Below are 16,940 nucleotides of genomic sequence, written 5' to 3'. Positions count from 1 at the left end.
GTGCGTGTTGCTCATCAGAAGTGCATCGTGGCTCCTGGCAGGTCACCTCAACGTCTGCCTGAAAATGAAGATGAGATGTCCCAAACGTGGAAAGCTGCTAAACTTCACACCAAGGCAGAAGCCACTCATTTTGTGCTTTTCTGGCAGATTCCTTAGCAAGTTTAAGTCCTCTAGGGTATGATGCCAGTTGGGCTATAAACACTGCATCTTCAAATTACTCCAAATGTATTTATTCCAGTAAGGGCCTTGCCAGAACGAAGTCTTTGTTAACAGGAAAACTGACACAGCAGAATCCTGGGAATGCTGGAGAGGGAAATCTGCACAGCAGTCAAGGTCTGTCCTTGCCAATTGTTGATTTACCAACAGCCACTCTGGCTGCAAGATCTTGATGCCAATTTATCTTAGCTGAACATTGGATTCCTTTTAGAGAGCCCTTAGAGGAAGCACACCTGTGCCATCTAGAAAAGCGTTGCTTAGGAGCTTTTTGCACCCTAATTCTTTCTGAATTTTCACAGGCATCCCTCGAGACTTCCCAAACAGCCTTGTTACGGCCAGAGTGCACAGCAACAAATCAAGGAAAGCTGGAGTTAAGGTATGGCTGACCTAGTGCACTGCCTGAAGGAACTTCCTGCGGAAAATGGAAGAGCAGGCACCAAGAGGGGAGTGAAATACCCTTGTATGAGCTACTTGGGCAGTGGTCCGTTTCCTAGTGCATTGCATTTGTTTACTGCCAGTGTAAACACCACCTGAGAGTGCTTAACCCAAGCAGCTCAATGTAGTGAGCAGTTTGATTCAACAACAGGCCCTATTAATCTCCTCAGCACCTTGGGGCTTTGCTCTGTTTATATGCTGCATCTGTAGAATACTTTATTAATTCTTTTTCCTCTCCTGGTGGAAGATAAAAGATCTGGCAGGAAGAGAGATTAAACTGGAAACTAATATAAACGAAGCCTATTCATCTCCTGGGTGCTCTGATTCAGAGAGGAGGGCGGTTCGGGGAGCATTTGCTCACTCCTGGAGCACTGGATACACTGAGTGTGCAGAGTATCTTTAAAATTTAAATGTCAAGTCTTTTTTTTTCTTTTTTTTTTCTTTTTTTTTTTTTTTGACAATCAATAAACAAAACACTCCAAAAAGAACCGGATCTCCCTCTTTAGATACACACCCCCAACCCCAAGATGGTGCAGAAGCTCTTTTCACTGTAGAGAGGAGCAATTGTGACAAGGGAAACATGCCATAAAATTTTCAACACCGCCTCTCCTGTCCTCCAGGGATGGCTGTCACTCACCTGTCCCAGGAAGGCTGGAGAAGCTCCATGGTGACAAAAGCCTTGCCAGGTCAAACTATTAAAAAAGCCTCTGTTAGACTGAACAGACTCTGCTAATCCTTCATTTAACTTAAGCTGCCCAGAACATACTCTGGGCTCTGCTGCTCTTCCCCCGTAATTGCCGCTGTCTGAACGACTTCCATGTTGAGCTGTCTGTCGTCTTACAAATATTGGGCATTCTGAATTAACTCTGATTGCCTCTCCAAGTTAATTTATTGGAAATGAAGAATCTCACAGGCTGTTCTCTGGTTTACAATGTCATTTTGGGGTTTTAGAGATTACAATTTTTTTCAGTCATGAATTTTTGGACGTGCTTGTGATGCGTTCAATAGCTCTGGCTGTGTGCCAAGAGGCATTTCTTCTCTGTTTCCCTGCCTACCCTACAGTTCATGCATTAATTGCAGTTTCCCCCCAAATCGTTTCTAATTTGATATTACCAATCAGATCTACTGCAGAAAGCTGATTTTTGCAGGTTTGGAACACATTTCCATCTCTTTCCTTCTCCAGAGGGTTTTGAATAGATGGCAGCATAGGAATCTGCTGTACTGCTGGAATTCACTGAATTCATCTTTCAAACCTTTGTAGCAATATGATATTGCAAAAAATCCAAAGGAAACCTAAATGACTCACCCTTTGTTTGGTAGGACCTATACAAGGTCTATCAGTGGCCTGAAAAAAATCTCTTTTAAAATTATCATAGATCTGAGTCACAATCATAATGACAATGCAGCTTTACTTTGGTTTTGGAGAAGATTTATCAACGAGTTCAATATTTGCCTTTTGAATATTCCTACCAAATTCAGGATGACAATTCATAGGTTTTAGTTAAGCATGTACAGATGCTTTCCACAGGAGCTTTAATTATCTCCTCATTGGCACAGTGTGATGAATCTGAGTTATATCATTACCTCACAAAGCACAGATATCCCAGAATACAATAAAACAAAAATGGGCTTTTATCTTAATTGTCCTCAGCAGAATTCTATAAGTCTTAATTCATTTCTTCAGTTAAAAGACTATTCAGAATATTTTTTTGATTAATTCCTTCAGTCTAAACCTCTTTGGAATAAAATAAGCATATCCCCTCCTAACTCCTTGAAGATACTTCATTGGAATTCTGAGGTAAATCACAATGGGTCTAAACAGGTCATGAAACATCCAAAATTATATTAGTGCAAATGACAGCAATGCATGGTACTATTTATTTGAAAATCCTATTTCAAATCAAGGTTCACATTCTTGGCTCTGTGTGGGCAGGAATACTTAATGACTGTGTTTCCTTGGAACTGTGTTTTTCAAATTAGATTATAAATTTGCCCCCAAATGTTTAAGGCCATATGTCTCAAGTCACCCACAGACACAGTCTACTGTGAATACTTGTATTTTGACAATTATTGCATTGTGCCAAATACATTAATTTTAAAAATTAGGTGTCTAGAGTCATTCATATTCCCAGCAATTTATGTGCACGATCTGCCACTGTTTTTTTTCCCCCTCTAATTAAAATAAGGGTTTTGTATCTCTTTACTGAATTGATATTAATGAAAAGGAGTTTTAATCCATGCCAGGTGGAGTGACACGCCTCCCTCTAATGCAGCTGGTAATTAAACCTTTGAAATTTATACTTGTTATTTTGAACCCTCTTCAGCTATTTCTCTGCAACAGACACTGTTGTGTATTCATTTATGGTATGTGCTTCAAAACCTACCATGGATCCTGAAGCTGTGAGAGAGTTATCCGAAACAAAACAGCTTAAAAAAACCAACAAAACAAGGCTACGTTTCAGCACCTGTAACCAAACCACTCAAACTCCAAACATTCAAACCCCACAGAACTAAGAACAAAATCTGTGCAGCTTTGCTAACTGGAAAATAAACCATAATTCTGGTGTCCCTCCTTCGGGGGAGGATTGGGATGGGAGGGACGTTGCTCTGCTGTGAGAGTGACAGAGCTCGTGGAGGGTGTTCCCTGTCTCCCTGACAGTGGCTCCTCCTGCAGCAAAAAACCCAAACAGAAATTGTCTTTGAAAAGCAAAGAGAGTTTCTGCACAGTCATATCAGACCAAGTGATACCTACACTACATCAAATGCCAGCTTCGTGCACAAACAGTGCTTGGCATGGCTGGGAACAAAGGGGAGGGGACAGTTTCCAGAGGAGCAGGAGGTCTGGAGAAGCTAAATATTAACCACACACTGCTGAGATCAAAATAACCCTGAGAAACAAACTCTTGAGGAAAACAGAAACCAAAACAAGCCTGTGATGGAGTGCAGACGTTACAGTCGGTGTTCCAAACCAAAATCACTGCTGACATTGCTGAGTGGTCTGTACACATGTAAGCAGAGGGCACAGCAACATGGAACATCCAAGAGCTCAGACCCTTCCCTGTTCCACCTCTGTGGGCAATCATTTACACACTGCACAGAAAAGCAATGTAAATAAAGACAAAGACTTAAAGGACAGCAGGACCGGGGATATAACTGGGAGTTAAGCTGCTCAGTTCACAACAAACCTGGCCTGTGTTTGGCTTCTGCAGCTTTGAGCTGCAGCAGGACACAGACCTGTGCTTTGGGACAATGAGACCCTCTCAGTGGCAGATTGCAATGGCATCAGCCAAAATTATTTGATCTATCTCAGAGGGAGCAGCGGTTCACAGGACCCTGTGGTGTTCTCAGGGACTGTGTGCATGCTTTCCAAAGAGCTACTGTTGATTTTGGCTGAGCCTTCGACAAATTTCAGTGAATTAATTCTAAAATGATGGCACATGTACCCCATTCCTATACAACTGCAGAGCATCCCTGGTAGAAAGGACTTGAAGACCTTCCAAACTCCTCCATGACACAAGAGAGATGATGATGGAATGAGATGATCTTTACGGTCCCTTCCAACTGAAACAATTCCATGATTCTCCTGGCACGGAATGAGCTGCCTGTTCTTTCAGGGACTTGTCCCAGTCGATGCAGCCCACTGTAGGACCCAGGTGCACGTTCTGCCACCTCTGTGCTGCCTCTCTGTAAATACAGCTCCAGGACCTTTGCATCATGTTCCCAGACTGGGGCTTCGCTGACTTGTCATCAATAAAGCGACTGGGAAACAAGGAGCAGAAGGGTAACATCCTTGGGCAGAAGATCAGGAAAGGAAAACAAGAAAAACAGGGAACTACTGACCCATAATTATGGGAGGGAAGGAGAGAAGAGTGAAAATAAAAAGGAAGGTGGTGATAAAAAGATGGAGTATGGGTGCAGGATCGTGGATTTTCTCACTCATTTGTTACAAAAAGATCAGGAGTCTTTGCTTGAAAAGACCTATTTTAAGGACAGGAGTCCTGGGCATGACTTTGGATTTCTGCTAGGATTAGAAACCTGCACTTTGCTTAACAGTTGTCAAGATCATGGGTTCTGGGACCTTCGCATCTGAGAAGTTATGCACTCCAGCCTGCAAAGCAAAAGGCTTGTATGTGATCTGAAGCTCAAGTTTCCCCTCAAGCTCTCTGTGTGGCAAAACAAACTGCTGCTCTCCAGATAATCAGAAATCAGAACTGTTTCACATTCAGTTATGCAGTGACTAATTTCCACATGTCACAAAAAGTGATGCTCTTAATTTTTTCATCAAGAATCAATTGTTCAGCTTGGATTTCCAGCTCGTAGGCTGATAGAGATTAGAAAGTATTGCCAAGGTGACCGATTTCCATATAACCTCATCTTTCCATCAACTCCTAAAGAGGCATTAGCAGCGTCCCTGAATAACCTTGCAGACTGAGTGCCACAGAAGACCTGGTGTACAGCATGATAAAACTGGGAAGTGGCAATTCCCAATACCCAGGCCTGTAACCCAGGAAGTCAGTGTTTGGATTGCATTCAAGCATCCTCAACCACCTAGCTAAAGGAAAGGTGTGAAATGATAACCTAGGGAAAGCAGAGAAAATCTATGAGCCCACAGAGAGGTAAGAGAGTAGCTCCTCTTGACATCCAAGTTTGTTCCTTTGACAGACCATCAGTTCCTTGAAATATCACCCTTTGTGCATCTTCAGGTGAAACTGGGGCTCTGAACGCACCAAGAAATCCACGAAACTGGAGAAAAAGACAGCCATGGCAAGGAACAAACTGACCACTGCTGTTTTACTGAGGAATGACCTGTTGTGCCTCAAGTCTGGCAGGCAGCACTAGAGGCAGAACTAAGTCTTTCCTTTAAGATAATCCCTCCATCTCAGCCTTTGCCATTCCACTCTTTCAGTGCACAAACACCTGGGTGTAAAACCCCTTTGTGCTCTCATTCAGCAAACTGCAGCAGTGTTTTGTCAGCAGAGGTGTCATTTCTGGGGCAGAGGTGGGCCTGAAGGCATAATTCAGAACACCACGGGGCTGAGCAGCATTTGGCCCAAACACCAGTGACTTACTGTTCTCAGAGAGCTCCACCACGTAGTAGAGCACGGGGCTGTTGCCGTCGAAGGGGCGCACCCAGGAGAGCACCACGCTGCGGCTGTAGGACGAGTTCAGGGTGGCTACCAGGTTCTGGGGGGAGTGAGGCAGCTCACTGTGGAGGGAAAGGGACAGAGAAAGAAAGTAAAACAACAAACCTGTGAGGGTTCTGGCTTCTTTTTCTTCCAAGGTCGGGATTAATACACGGGAGTCACAGTTTTGTGTTTATTATTTCTTATCTATATTACAGTCTCACGAGCCGTGAGCTCTAACTAGCAAGATAGACAATGAAGGTAAAATGGAGCCCCTCTAACTCTTTCCAAGGTTATTTAAGAGCTAATCACCCAATAACGAGGGGACACTTATATTATTTATATTTTTGACTCAACAATGACCACCCAAGGCCTGCAATGCTGACCTTTTTCACACAGTTACAGAAAACCACCTGAACCCATGAAGAAGAAGAAGGACTTAGACAATGCCCAAAGTCCTCCATCTTGCCCATATATTATTATATACTAAAATCTTTAAGTTTTTCACCCTGTGATGTCACACAATACTATTCAAACTCCACACCCACAACTCCAGTGCTATCACTCAGCTTCCAAAGCCTGTTCCATGGCCTCGAGTCAAATGTAGTGTCTACTCGAGGGTCAGTGCCCTTTAGAACAGAAAGCCTGAAATTTTCAGCCTCCAGAGTTCCAACACAAACCAGCACAGAAAAATTAATCCATGTTTCATTCAGCTCCAGTCTTACAGACAGTTAAAGGCGGGTGACATCAACCCCGTGTGATGATGGATATAAAACCACCAGCAGCTATTGTACAATTAAATAAATGAAAGACATCTCAGAATTCTTCACAATTTTATCCTAAAAAAATTATGCTGAAAGTCCCAAGGCTGATGCTTAGAACAGCTAATGGCCATGTCACTAAATGTGGAAAAAAAGCCAATTTTCATCCTGTTTTTGACTGAGCAAGTTGGTCAATAAATTTCCTCTCTCACTTCTCCCTTCTTACAATGATGTCCTACAATGTGACAGCAGTGATACGTATAAACAGTAAAACACATGGGAGATATGATTTAACATGGAATTTTTCATACTCAAGGAAGCAGAAGACATTGACACTATCCACACGGAGCGACTAATCAAAATTACCATATGTATTCTTAGGCTACAGAACAGCTTGATTTATTCACGGATTCAGGCTTATCCTGTCATGGGTAGAATCCTTCCTCCTTATAATAAGGATTTTTTTGGAAGCACCCAACCAGAAAATGTACTGAAAATGCCTGCAGAAGCCCCATGGAAATACAACATAAACCATTTCAAAAACAAAAATAAAACAGCAGCTCAATTAAAATGTGTAATCTCTACACATAAAGGAAATTTGTGGAAAAACATTTCACTTGTACCCATTGGCTGCAAGTGGGAGCTGCATGGTGAAGTGAGAACACTAAATTCTGCCGCAACCCTTAAATGCTGATGAGTTTTAAGAGATTAAAGCCCTTCAGCATTATACTTAAGCATGATTTTTGCTCCTTATCACCCTGGTTCCTAAGGAGAATGAGGGTTATGGAGTGAAGGAAAAGCAAGGAGGGCCAGTTTTCACGCCTTCAATCTGCCCTCCTCCCCAGGAAGGCTGAGGGTGACCCTTCCACAGCTCAGGCCAGAGCAGAAAGCCATGAGGGCACTCACATGCTGAAATTAAAAACCCAGTAATTCTTGCTTGTGATGTATTTTGCCACTGAAGGCTCGGAGTTATTTAAAAACCGCAACTCCTCAGCCACTCACAAAAGTAAATACAGGCTCTGGCTCCAAGCCAGAACAATAAATATGTCCTGGATTTCTGTTTCTACTGGAAGATTGAGGAACATATGGAGAGCCAGACAATAGTTTTATTATTTTTCTGTTAAAGCCGTGAATGCTTTTGTTTATGCGTTTCTGATGGATACACACTGTGGAGTTAGCACCAAAAAAAAGAAGAGAGAAAATGCTGCTGGAAGAGCCAAAGAGTGGCAAGAAAAACACACAGCTAATGAGGCACCAGAAGCAGAAGGCACTTCCCTGCCCACCTCTCTCCAGGCAAGAGGGGTTGATATTTCCTAAGGCTAAACCTGAGACTCAAAGCCTTGTCTCGTCTCATTTGACTTTAAACGTAGAACCAAATTAGCAGCACAGTGACCCCAGGCTCTTTCTGTAGTAAACATGGAATGACACCTCGGGGTGTGATTCAGATCTCAACTTCATTAAATCGCTTGCTTGAGACGCCTCGATGGCGAGGGGTTTAAGTTGGCTGTCCTCACTCCTATCTGGTGGTGCACTGGCAGCTCAGTTGTGGTCGGTTTGGGGCTGAAACAAACATCAGGCACAGCAAGGAGCACGTGTGGGCCCAGAGGGAGCAGATTAAACACAGCACTGTGAAATTTTGGATAAACACGTTTAGGGAAGAGGAGGACCTGGAAACAAAGCAGGAGGGCAGCTGACCTGGGAGACTGAGTGTGGCTGTCACTGGGAAGTGTGGGGGTGTAAGATATGGCCGTTTACCCAGGGACTACAGGAGTGTGCTGCTTAATTTTGAATGAAACATTAAATTATAATAAACATTAAACCTCCACCACAATTTATCATTATGTCCTAGGCAAGCTGGTTGGAAAAGTTTTTGTGATTAAGCTGGCAAAGGTAATTACTGAAGGGAAGAGTGAAACGTCTTGTTGCTACATGGCTCACACAAGTCCCAGTCCCCACTTCATCCATCACCAGTCCCTGTGGGGAAGAGCTCAGACAGGGGCTGTGGCTCCAGCTCCTCCTGGAAGATGATGGCCACAGAAGCAGCAGTGTGGGAGGAATGGCTGAGGGGGAGCTCACAGCAGATTTATCCCCATGTTTCTGCTCTCCTGGGCAGCAAATGAGCGCTCCTGGTATATATTATGGGTATTTTCAAGGTGTGCGTTTACTGCTCTTGATGTCCCATACACTAGAAGGGCTAAATTACCAGCTCACTTGAAGACAGAGACTACACAATTAAGAAAGTCTTAAAGCTCTTTTAAGAAAGACTTTAAAAGATTTAAGATTTAAAGCTCAGCCTCTTTTTCCAATTGCACAAGGCTCAGAAGACTTTTGAAGAAGAGGGGACACTCCCTTTTCCCTGTTTTTTAAATGCACAGACTGGGTTAAAACCTGGGGTTTTGTTTGCTTAGGATCTGGGTTTAGTCGATTATTCTCTCAGAGTGACAAGGACAATCAGCAGCAGCACGAGGGAAATGGGCACTTTCTGTTCAGACAGAGATTGAGTAGCTGAGCTGCTGCCTCCATCCAGGACAGCCCATCCACAAAAATCACAGACACGGGTTTGTCTCCACCCAAACGCGGCCATGCTGAACAGCAACAGATGGTGCTCACAGATTTAAACCCCTCGAGGCACACAGAACAAGTGCCTAAGAAACACACCTGGACAGAAATAAATATTTAAAGCTACAAAGACATTTCAGCACAGGAGTGTACCTCTCTCATTGCAGGATGCAAAAGCGGAGATTAATAAGCAGTAATTTCTACTTTAGCACGCACTTACATTTTGTCTCCTTCTCATTTGCTACCACATACCCTGTGGAAGGGATGATAGATGAGACCTGTACCACCATCACGAATATTCACATTCCCCAAAGAGATCATTGCTTCTGTTTTTCCTTTAAGAGGATTACTTTTCCTTGCTTCTAACACCCAAGAAATGATTGCAGAGAATTCTAATTTCAACCCTTTCTCGGGGTGAGGAGGACCTCAGACTAGAACTGGTCAGCACCAAGAAAGTGGATGTGGTTTAGGACAATAACACCCAGAGCAGTGAACAGACCTTGACCAGACATGCAAAGTGTAATTCCATCATTATCTTTCTTTTGTTCACTGAAGCCTCAACAGGAAATATATGGAAGTTTTTCAATACAGAGTATCTTAAAACCTCATTTTTCTAATACTGAAGAGTTGCATGGAGGCAAGTTTTCCATAACTTATTTTATGTGATAGCAAAATATGTCCATGGACACTTTAAAATCTGTAATTGATAGATAAGCCCAGGGTTAATGGCATTGCCACCAAGGTGACCTGAGGGAACTCTGACAAAGCAATTAAAATAGTGCATTTGCAAGAAAAGAACATGAAGTCATTGTGACAATCTGGGAGAGAAATATTAGCCAGTTGCAGATGATACATGCTCAAAACAGAAACCCTAATGTTTTGAGTCAGCTCATCACTGCCAGAGGGCAGCTGAAAAATTCACTCAGCAAACACATAGAGTGTTTTACAAAATTAGCTAAAAGCAGACTATTTGCTGAGAAAAATAAACCAGCCATGGTTTGGGGAGGCTTCTGAGAAAAATGGTCCAACAGCAGGTAATAAGAGAGACTGACTGAAGAGGGGATTACTAAAAAGGCACAGGAGATTAAAGAAGTTTGTAAAAAGCCCTGCTCCTGTTCCATAAACGATTCCCTCAGTCAGGTCCAGCAGGCAGGGTCTGCTCAGGAGCAGCTGATTCATCTGCCAGGGCTGATAACAGCACGGGGCTGAGGCAGGGGGGACTGCAGCACTCAGCCCTGATGGCTCTGCTCCTAAAAGTTAATAATGGTTTAAATTAACAAACGTGGCCCCACTGTTGCTCAGGACCTTGCAGTTTTCTCTCGCAGAAGAATCCTCTCCAATTTATGAGTGCAGGAAAAATTCATGTGAGGCAGCCCCGAGTTGTGAGGCTCTTTGTCTCTCACAGGTCTGTAACAAGGAGAATTTTTGGAATTAAAGGGTTGCCGAGTTCCAGAGTGCACAGATTTATTTCCCATTTCAATCTGCCCAGACCTGGAGATGACTTGGGAAAGGGGTTTGAATTTTATGCTTTCTTTTTGCTGAAAACACCTACATTCCTGCTCTACCCTCAATGACAAACAGACACAATGGCATTTATTTCCAAATGCATTTCTGGGTGATATTTCTCCTTTGAGTATCAAGTGCACTCAGACTCAGCAGTGAACCTTGATTCTTGGATGACATCTCAATACAGAGCTTGGAAAAATAAATAGAAGCCTTCTTTCCAGTGAGGAAGGAATAATATATTTTCAAGTTTGACATTCCTTCTGCTTTCTCTCCCTGGAGAAAGGAGAAGAGATGGGCTATTGGAACCAAGAAATGTGGGATCTGCATCAAGTTACATTTGTAACAGAACATTTTTATCATTTTTACGTTCTTATCTCTTACCCTGTCTTGGTCATCCCGACTTTAATTTCAGCAATAATTTTTTATGGGATATACTGGGAAGAAATTGGAAGAAGCAGCAATTATAAATACCCCAGTAAAAAGGGTATCCAAATTCATGGATAGATGGCTGACAAAGGCAATACTGTGCATTCCTGGCAACCCACTGGGGTTTATTATAAGTGGTTAGCTCCCCTCTCCTGCTTTTGAAGAAGACAGAACAATAATAGCTCTTTCTCTGATGAAAGGGAACTGAAAGAAGATGAACTCGCTGCCAGGAATAAATTGCCTATTTTTGTATTACATTGTCCTCCCCATATTTTTGCATAGAAAAAGAGCCTAAAAGATTTTACTATATGTTGTGACATAACGGAGGCTTGTAGAGGGCTTTGCTTTTCCAACAATGCAGCATTACCATACTTTGCAGTCACATTCATGCAACAAAGAAATCCTCTAGCATGGGCTGCAGACGGGCTGATATTGAGCAGTGGGTATCATCAGGCACAGATAGTGGTAATTCTGCATATTTTATACATCCTGAGAATCCTCAGGATACTTTGAGCTGGAATCAGCACAGTTTCCCATCAGGTGAGTGATACATGGTGATAACTCAGCTTATGCAGCTTTAGGAACAAGCCTTTTTTCATATTTCAGGGTGGTGTTTACAGGACTATAAAGTAAGCTAAATGAAGCTGGGATGTTTCATAACATGCAATTACTTTCAGGATCAAACCCTGTGACTTGCAAGGAGGCAAGAGAAGCGGGGGGCTCATCACCAAATGTTTCTGATATGCAGTTGAGAAACTCTACTAGGAGAAAAAATGAAGTCAGTGTAAAATTAAAATCTATCTCTCGCAGAATAGAAACATCACTCGCAAATGTTTTACCTCATGCAAATCAAATCAAGTGATGTACATGGAGAATAAACACATTTAGTGGGAAGACAAATGAATGAATAGAGTATCTTGACTAGCAATTAGTTTCTGTGCCCAAGTACCATCAGTGCAAAATTGATGAGCAAGGTAACCTTTGGCTGCACTTTAGCAAGTTCTTCATTAGTTTTCTGGCTTTCCTTTGCAAATATTTTATTTCTTCTTTCATGCTGAGGAAGATGATCCATCCTGCCTGCAGCACCAATGTATCTGTGCTGTGCTATCAGTGCAGGTTCTTCCAGCAAGGAGCTCCACCTTTGTCCCCAAGCCTGACTTCCAGCAAGGGGAGGCCAGGGAAGAGAGTTTTCTTTCCTTCTTTCCAGAAATTTGAAAACTGGACCACTCAGAGATTAAATAACCTGAAGGTCGACGGTTTTCAATTGAATCAGTTTGAACAGAAATCAGTAAGAAACTCATCTGTGCCTTTGGAAATTCCTCTTGACGGGCAGGGGGCAGGAGGTGGAGGAGAGACATGCTGGTTCCTGGGGAGGAAGAAGGTGGGGAGAGATCTGGAGTTGTCAGGGAAGGCTGTGTGGGACCCAGGATTATCCATTGGTGACTGCTGCAGTCTGTAACTGGTTGAGAGGGCACCCTTGAACATTTGTCTGACATTAGTGCTCCTCAAGGCGCTCAAGTGTGAGTGCTCATGGATGGGAATTGCCTGCCCTGTTTGTTAATGCTCTGCACGAGGGAGTTATCCAGGAGAACAGGGAATGTTACAGATCTGTCATTCCTACACAAGCTGGAATTTAATTTAAGCTTTACTTCAGACGTTTCCTTTCCACATATTTTCTTCTTCATTTCACTCCTGTTGTATCGTGTATCTCTCCTCCTCACAGATCTGTGCTGCTGAGCCAAACGATAATGATGAAAGCTGCAAGGAAATGCAATGTTCTCTGGCAGTATTGCACTACCTGCAGCCCTGCTTTGAAATGAAATGTCACAATTCAAGGTATTATTGAGTGACTTATCAGTTACTTGACTTCTCTGAAAAGAGTGGGTCTGATAGATGCCTTTAATTCCTCCAGGAAAAACAGGAGATGGGTGATCACCAACAGAACATCAAAGGAAGTAGAGATGATGCAGGGTTAAGAGGCAGTCCCAGTGCATGGAGAGCCAGCCAACACAGCTGGAGCAGCTGGGGTGCCTTAGCAGTGCACACAGGATGAGCTTCTCCCAACCAGCTTCCAGCCCACATTTCATGGACCTCAGTGGGCAGTGGGGAACTGCAAGCAAATCCAATTCCCTGTGCTGTCCTAGTCTGCACAGGGCAGCTTTTGCTCTTCAGCATTAGGAAACCGTCCTGCTGCTGAAGTGTTTAGCACATATTTATAGCTTTGTTTCAAAGTCCAAGCTTTAACATCCTTTTCAGTCTTTACTCTGTGATTTTCTGCCCTCCATTCAAAAACCGCCTCAGAGAAGAGCGAGCGTGGTTATGTAGCAGCAATATATTCTGAATTGTCTTCTGCTCTTGGATTCCAACCAGCAGTAAAATGCACTCCGGGAGGAGAGCTGAGGAGTGCTTAATTAGAAAAAGAATGTATGACCGCTCTCGGAAAATGGGCATCTGATGGAGCCTTGGCACTGTCAGAATGATGCTGTATCAAACAGCCCTCTGCACAGCAAATCTCAGAGGTGAACTCATTACACTGCCAACCACACAATTGCCATCTTCTCAGAGACATCAGGCATGACCAGCAGAAACAGATGCAATTTTAGTTAAATTAAAGCGTGCGGCACTACTCGAGTAAATAAATAAATAAATAACTCTACATAAAACATTACCTTTTTTTATTTTCCTTTTTTTTTTTTTTTCATTTGATCTGCTCCACACATGTACTGAACCCACAGCTGTTGCTTTTAGTGATAAAAATAAAATGGAAGTGCGCTTCACCTCAGTGGAATGACAGAAATAGAAAATATGGAACCATGTAATGACATTTTATAATCCTTTTCCAGAACTGAATGGCACTTCAAACATTTTCTTGGTTTTATTTTTAAAGATCCATAGGAATAAAGAAAGTCATACATAAAAATATTTCTCTTCCTGAAAAATGATGCATATAGAGAACGCAGGAGTAAGCAATGCCCATCCAGGGACCAGCTATTCTGATAAATGTTTAACAGAGAAAAAGTACTAAAAGGAAGAAAACATTTTTTTGTTTCAAAACGTTGGCATCATGGCACAGCACCTGGGCTTCATGGGAAAGCCCTACAGCATAGGGTGGTAGAAAGATCCAGGTTTAAAGGGACCTTAGGAGGTCTCTGGTCCAAACTCCTGCTCAAAGCAGGCTCAGCCAGGAGATCAAAGCAATCTCATTAGCAATGAAACAGCCTTAATTTCCCTTAAAAACCAAAGAAACCCACACCAAAAAATCAGAGCTGCTGACTCTCCACCTGGAATTAAAAGCTAGAAATATCCCTGAGACTGTTTGAAAGCCAGTGCAGTGAATATTTGAGTTGGAGTACTCACATCACTTCCAGCCGAGCTGTCCTGGAGTCGTTCCCTCCGGAAGAAATGACCTCACAGGTGTAGTCCCCGATGTCACCCGACCACGTCTGGCTGATCAGGAGGGTCCCGTCCTTCTCCACTGTGATCCTGGAACTGCTGGATGGATTTATCACAACGCTGTCCTTCTTCCAAAGGTACCTGAGTATTACAGTGTTTCAGTTATTGATTACTCCTAAGAACACCAGAATAGATTTATTTTAACTCTGCTGGAAGGGATCAGCTCCTGTCATCACGTGTTAAAAATGACAGGCCCCTGCAGCTGCTTCCAAGACCAGTGCCTTTCACAAGTTTAAGTGTTAGATCGAGCGATCAGAATGAAAAATGCAATTCCATCCATGATATGATGTATTTTACAAGGAAAAGATGGAGTACTCATAAATGTCCAAGTTCTTAAGTTCACCCCTGCCAGAACATTAACTCTGCAGTTAATGGTGGGTGTTGGCCCAGCTCTGCCAAGGCTCTCTAATATTGGACTACCAGGATCAGAGACTTGTTGAAGGTTTGCTGGAGCTCACATATCAAAAACATACCTCCCAACATGTCACAGAGGTGTGGAGAGCCCACAGGCTCACAATTTCCCACCTCCAACTGAAATTTTCTCTTTCCGAAGTTCTTTCTGCAGTTCACCCTTCAAGCACTCTCCAAGCTCTTGCTTGCATTTTATTTCATTTGTGTGGCTTTCAGACTACATTAATTTTCATGGCAAATTTATTTTCAAGTTTTGAGCTTCCTCTAAATGTTCTAATCAAAATTTTAATAGTGCAGACAAATTCTGGTTTCCTTTACACGGTTAGAACAGACTATAAGCCCAAGTTATTGAGTTGTTTCCAAACACATGGGCATCTCTGGTGTGGCTTTTATGCACCCCAGAGTAAACACTTCTGAAATCCTATTCCTTCTCTTTGGCTTTTACTCTCATTATGTATCAGCCTCTGACAAGTTGGTTTTATTGATAGTGTATTAACCTTGACAGTAAAATCATGGAAGGCTATATTGAAGTCATGAAGTGGAACATAGCTCATTGTAAATAATACATAAGGCTGAAATGGAAGATGGGATTTATATGATTAATGATACACTGTACAACCTTATAATGCAGTAATCAGGGGTTTAGTGTGAAAATCTGGGGTCCTGAAACTTTTCACCTAACGCTATTGGTACAGCTTATGAAATTAAGCTGGGATAAACCACACAAACGAGGAGTGGCAGCACCAACCTGATGGAAATTCTGGGGTCGTGAGTGGCCTCGCAGCGCAGGGTGGCCGTGGTTCCTTTGATCACCGTGCTGTCCTCGGGAGCGCGGACAATGCCAGTGCGATCTGGAAGCAGCACAAAGCACGGCTCAGGTGGAATCAGAGCCTTTCGCCCCGGATATTCACGGGCAGAACGGCCGCGAGCCTTTGTCATTGAAAGCAAGCGGGACAGCGCTCCTCCAGCCTCTGCTGCCGGAGACCCTTCCCTCTGCAGACACGGTGACACAGGTGACAGCGCAGGGCTGAGCTCAGAGGAGAGGAATGATAAACTCTCTGAACTCTCCCTCGGCTTGTGCAAGTGTCTGCGGCAACTCCCTGAAATACTAATGTATGGAATTTATGTATGGAAGCAAACAGAGTCAGGAAATGAGCCACGCTCTTTGGAGAGGCAAAAACACAAATCAAGGAAAACCTGTGCAAAGAAAAACGCGCTTGGAAAATACCGAGAGAAAGGTAAACTTAAACAGCACCCTGCAACTTTGTCAACTCCAGGACAGTGGAGGAGCTCCTGGAAAAAAAAAAATCGTCCATATCAGAAAGATATGTTGTTTACTCAAATGTTTCAGAACATCCTTCCTCAAGCCCCTCCTGGAGGCTCAGAACACAATAATTGCTGTAACTACAGCAACCAGATCCGGTGAGAAAGATCCCCATTATGTGCCACACACGGGAGCAGCAGCTGAGGCAGGGAGACAACCAGGATGAGCATGGAAGATATGTGGATAATGTTAATAAGTCCCAAATCCCTACAGAGATAATCAGCACCTACTGTGATATCTCACACATGCACAAGAAGGGACCATCAGCAAAATCAAAAGCTGACTCTAAACAGCATGGAATTTTTTTTAGCATTACTTCTGATGTACCTATGTCAGACTTCTGGCTTTATAATGCTGCTGTTGCTACACAAACATTAGGTTATACTCACTTTTCTTCCCCTTATTCAGTACAATGAACAGGAACTATCTTTACTATCTGTAAGAAACATAGCTTTGATAATTAATAGGAAGGATCTCTTCACTTGATCTCTACACCTGGATATCATTCAATTTACACCCTCTTGATCTTTTTACCAAGTCTGTGATGTCAAAAAGACATAAACACGATGGCCACATGGCACAAGTACATTACAGATACTGACAGATCAGGTATTCCCAAATTCAAAAGGAAAAATGTGGCTGATTTACTTCCAGAGTTTGGAGATTATTAAATGCCAAATATGCATCACACATCAGCAGCACAATCAGTACTTCAGGTGCTGGAGA

At 42.9% G+C, this 16,940-nt stretch overlaps 1 protein-coding gene across 1 annotated transcript in view; it reads right to left on the bottom strand.

Moving 5' to 3' along the window:
- The window catches only part of SDK1 (sidekick cell adhesion molecule 1), a 391,189-nt gene that overhangs the window by 121,620 nt on the left and 252,629 nt on the right, over positions 1 to 16,940 (bottom strand). Inside the window, exons 12-14 of the mRNA XM_066329767.1 lie at positions 15,639 to 15,741; positions 14,384 to 14,560; positions 5,721 to 5,857 (exon numbers count right to left, since the gene is read on the bottom strand). Of these exons, the coding sequence (XP_066185864.1) occupies positions 5,721 to 5,857; positions 14,384 to 14,560; positions 15,639 to 15,741 (417 nt within the window). The remainder of the gene's footprint in view (positions 1 to 5,720; positions 5,858 to 14,383; positions 14,561 to 15,638; positions 15,742 to 16,940) is intronic.

Source organism: Sylvia atricapilla, chromosome 15, assembly GCF_009819655.1.
Source record: "Sylvia atricapilla isolate bSylAtr1 chromosome 15, bSylAtr1.pri, whole genome shotgun sequence".
Classification (NCBI taxonomy): domain Eukaryota; kingdom Metazoa; phylum Chordata; class Aves; order Passeriformes; family Sylviidae; genus Sylvia; species Sylvia atricapilla.
This window is presented reverse-complemented; position numbering and strand designations above follow the sequence as displayed.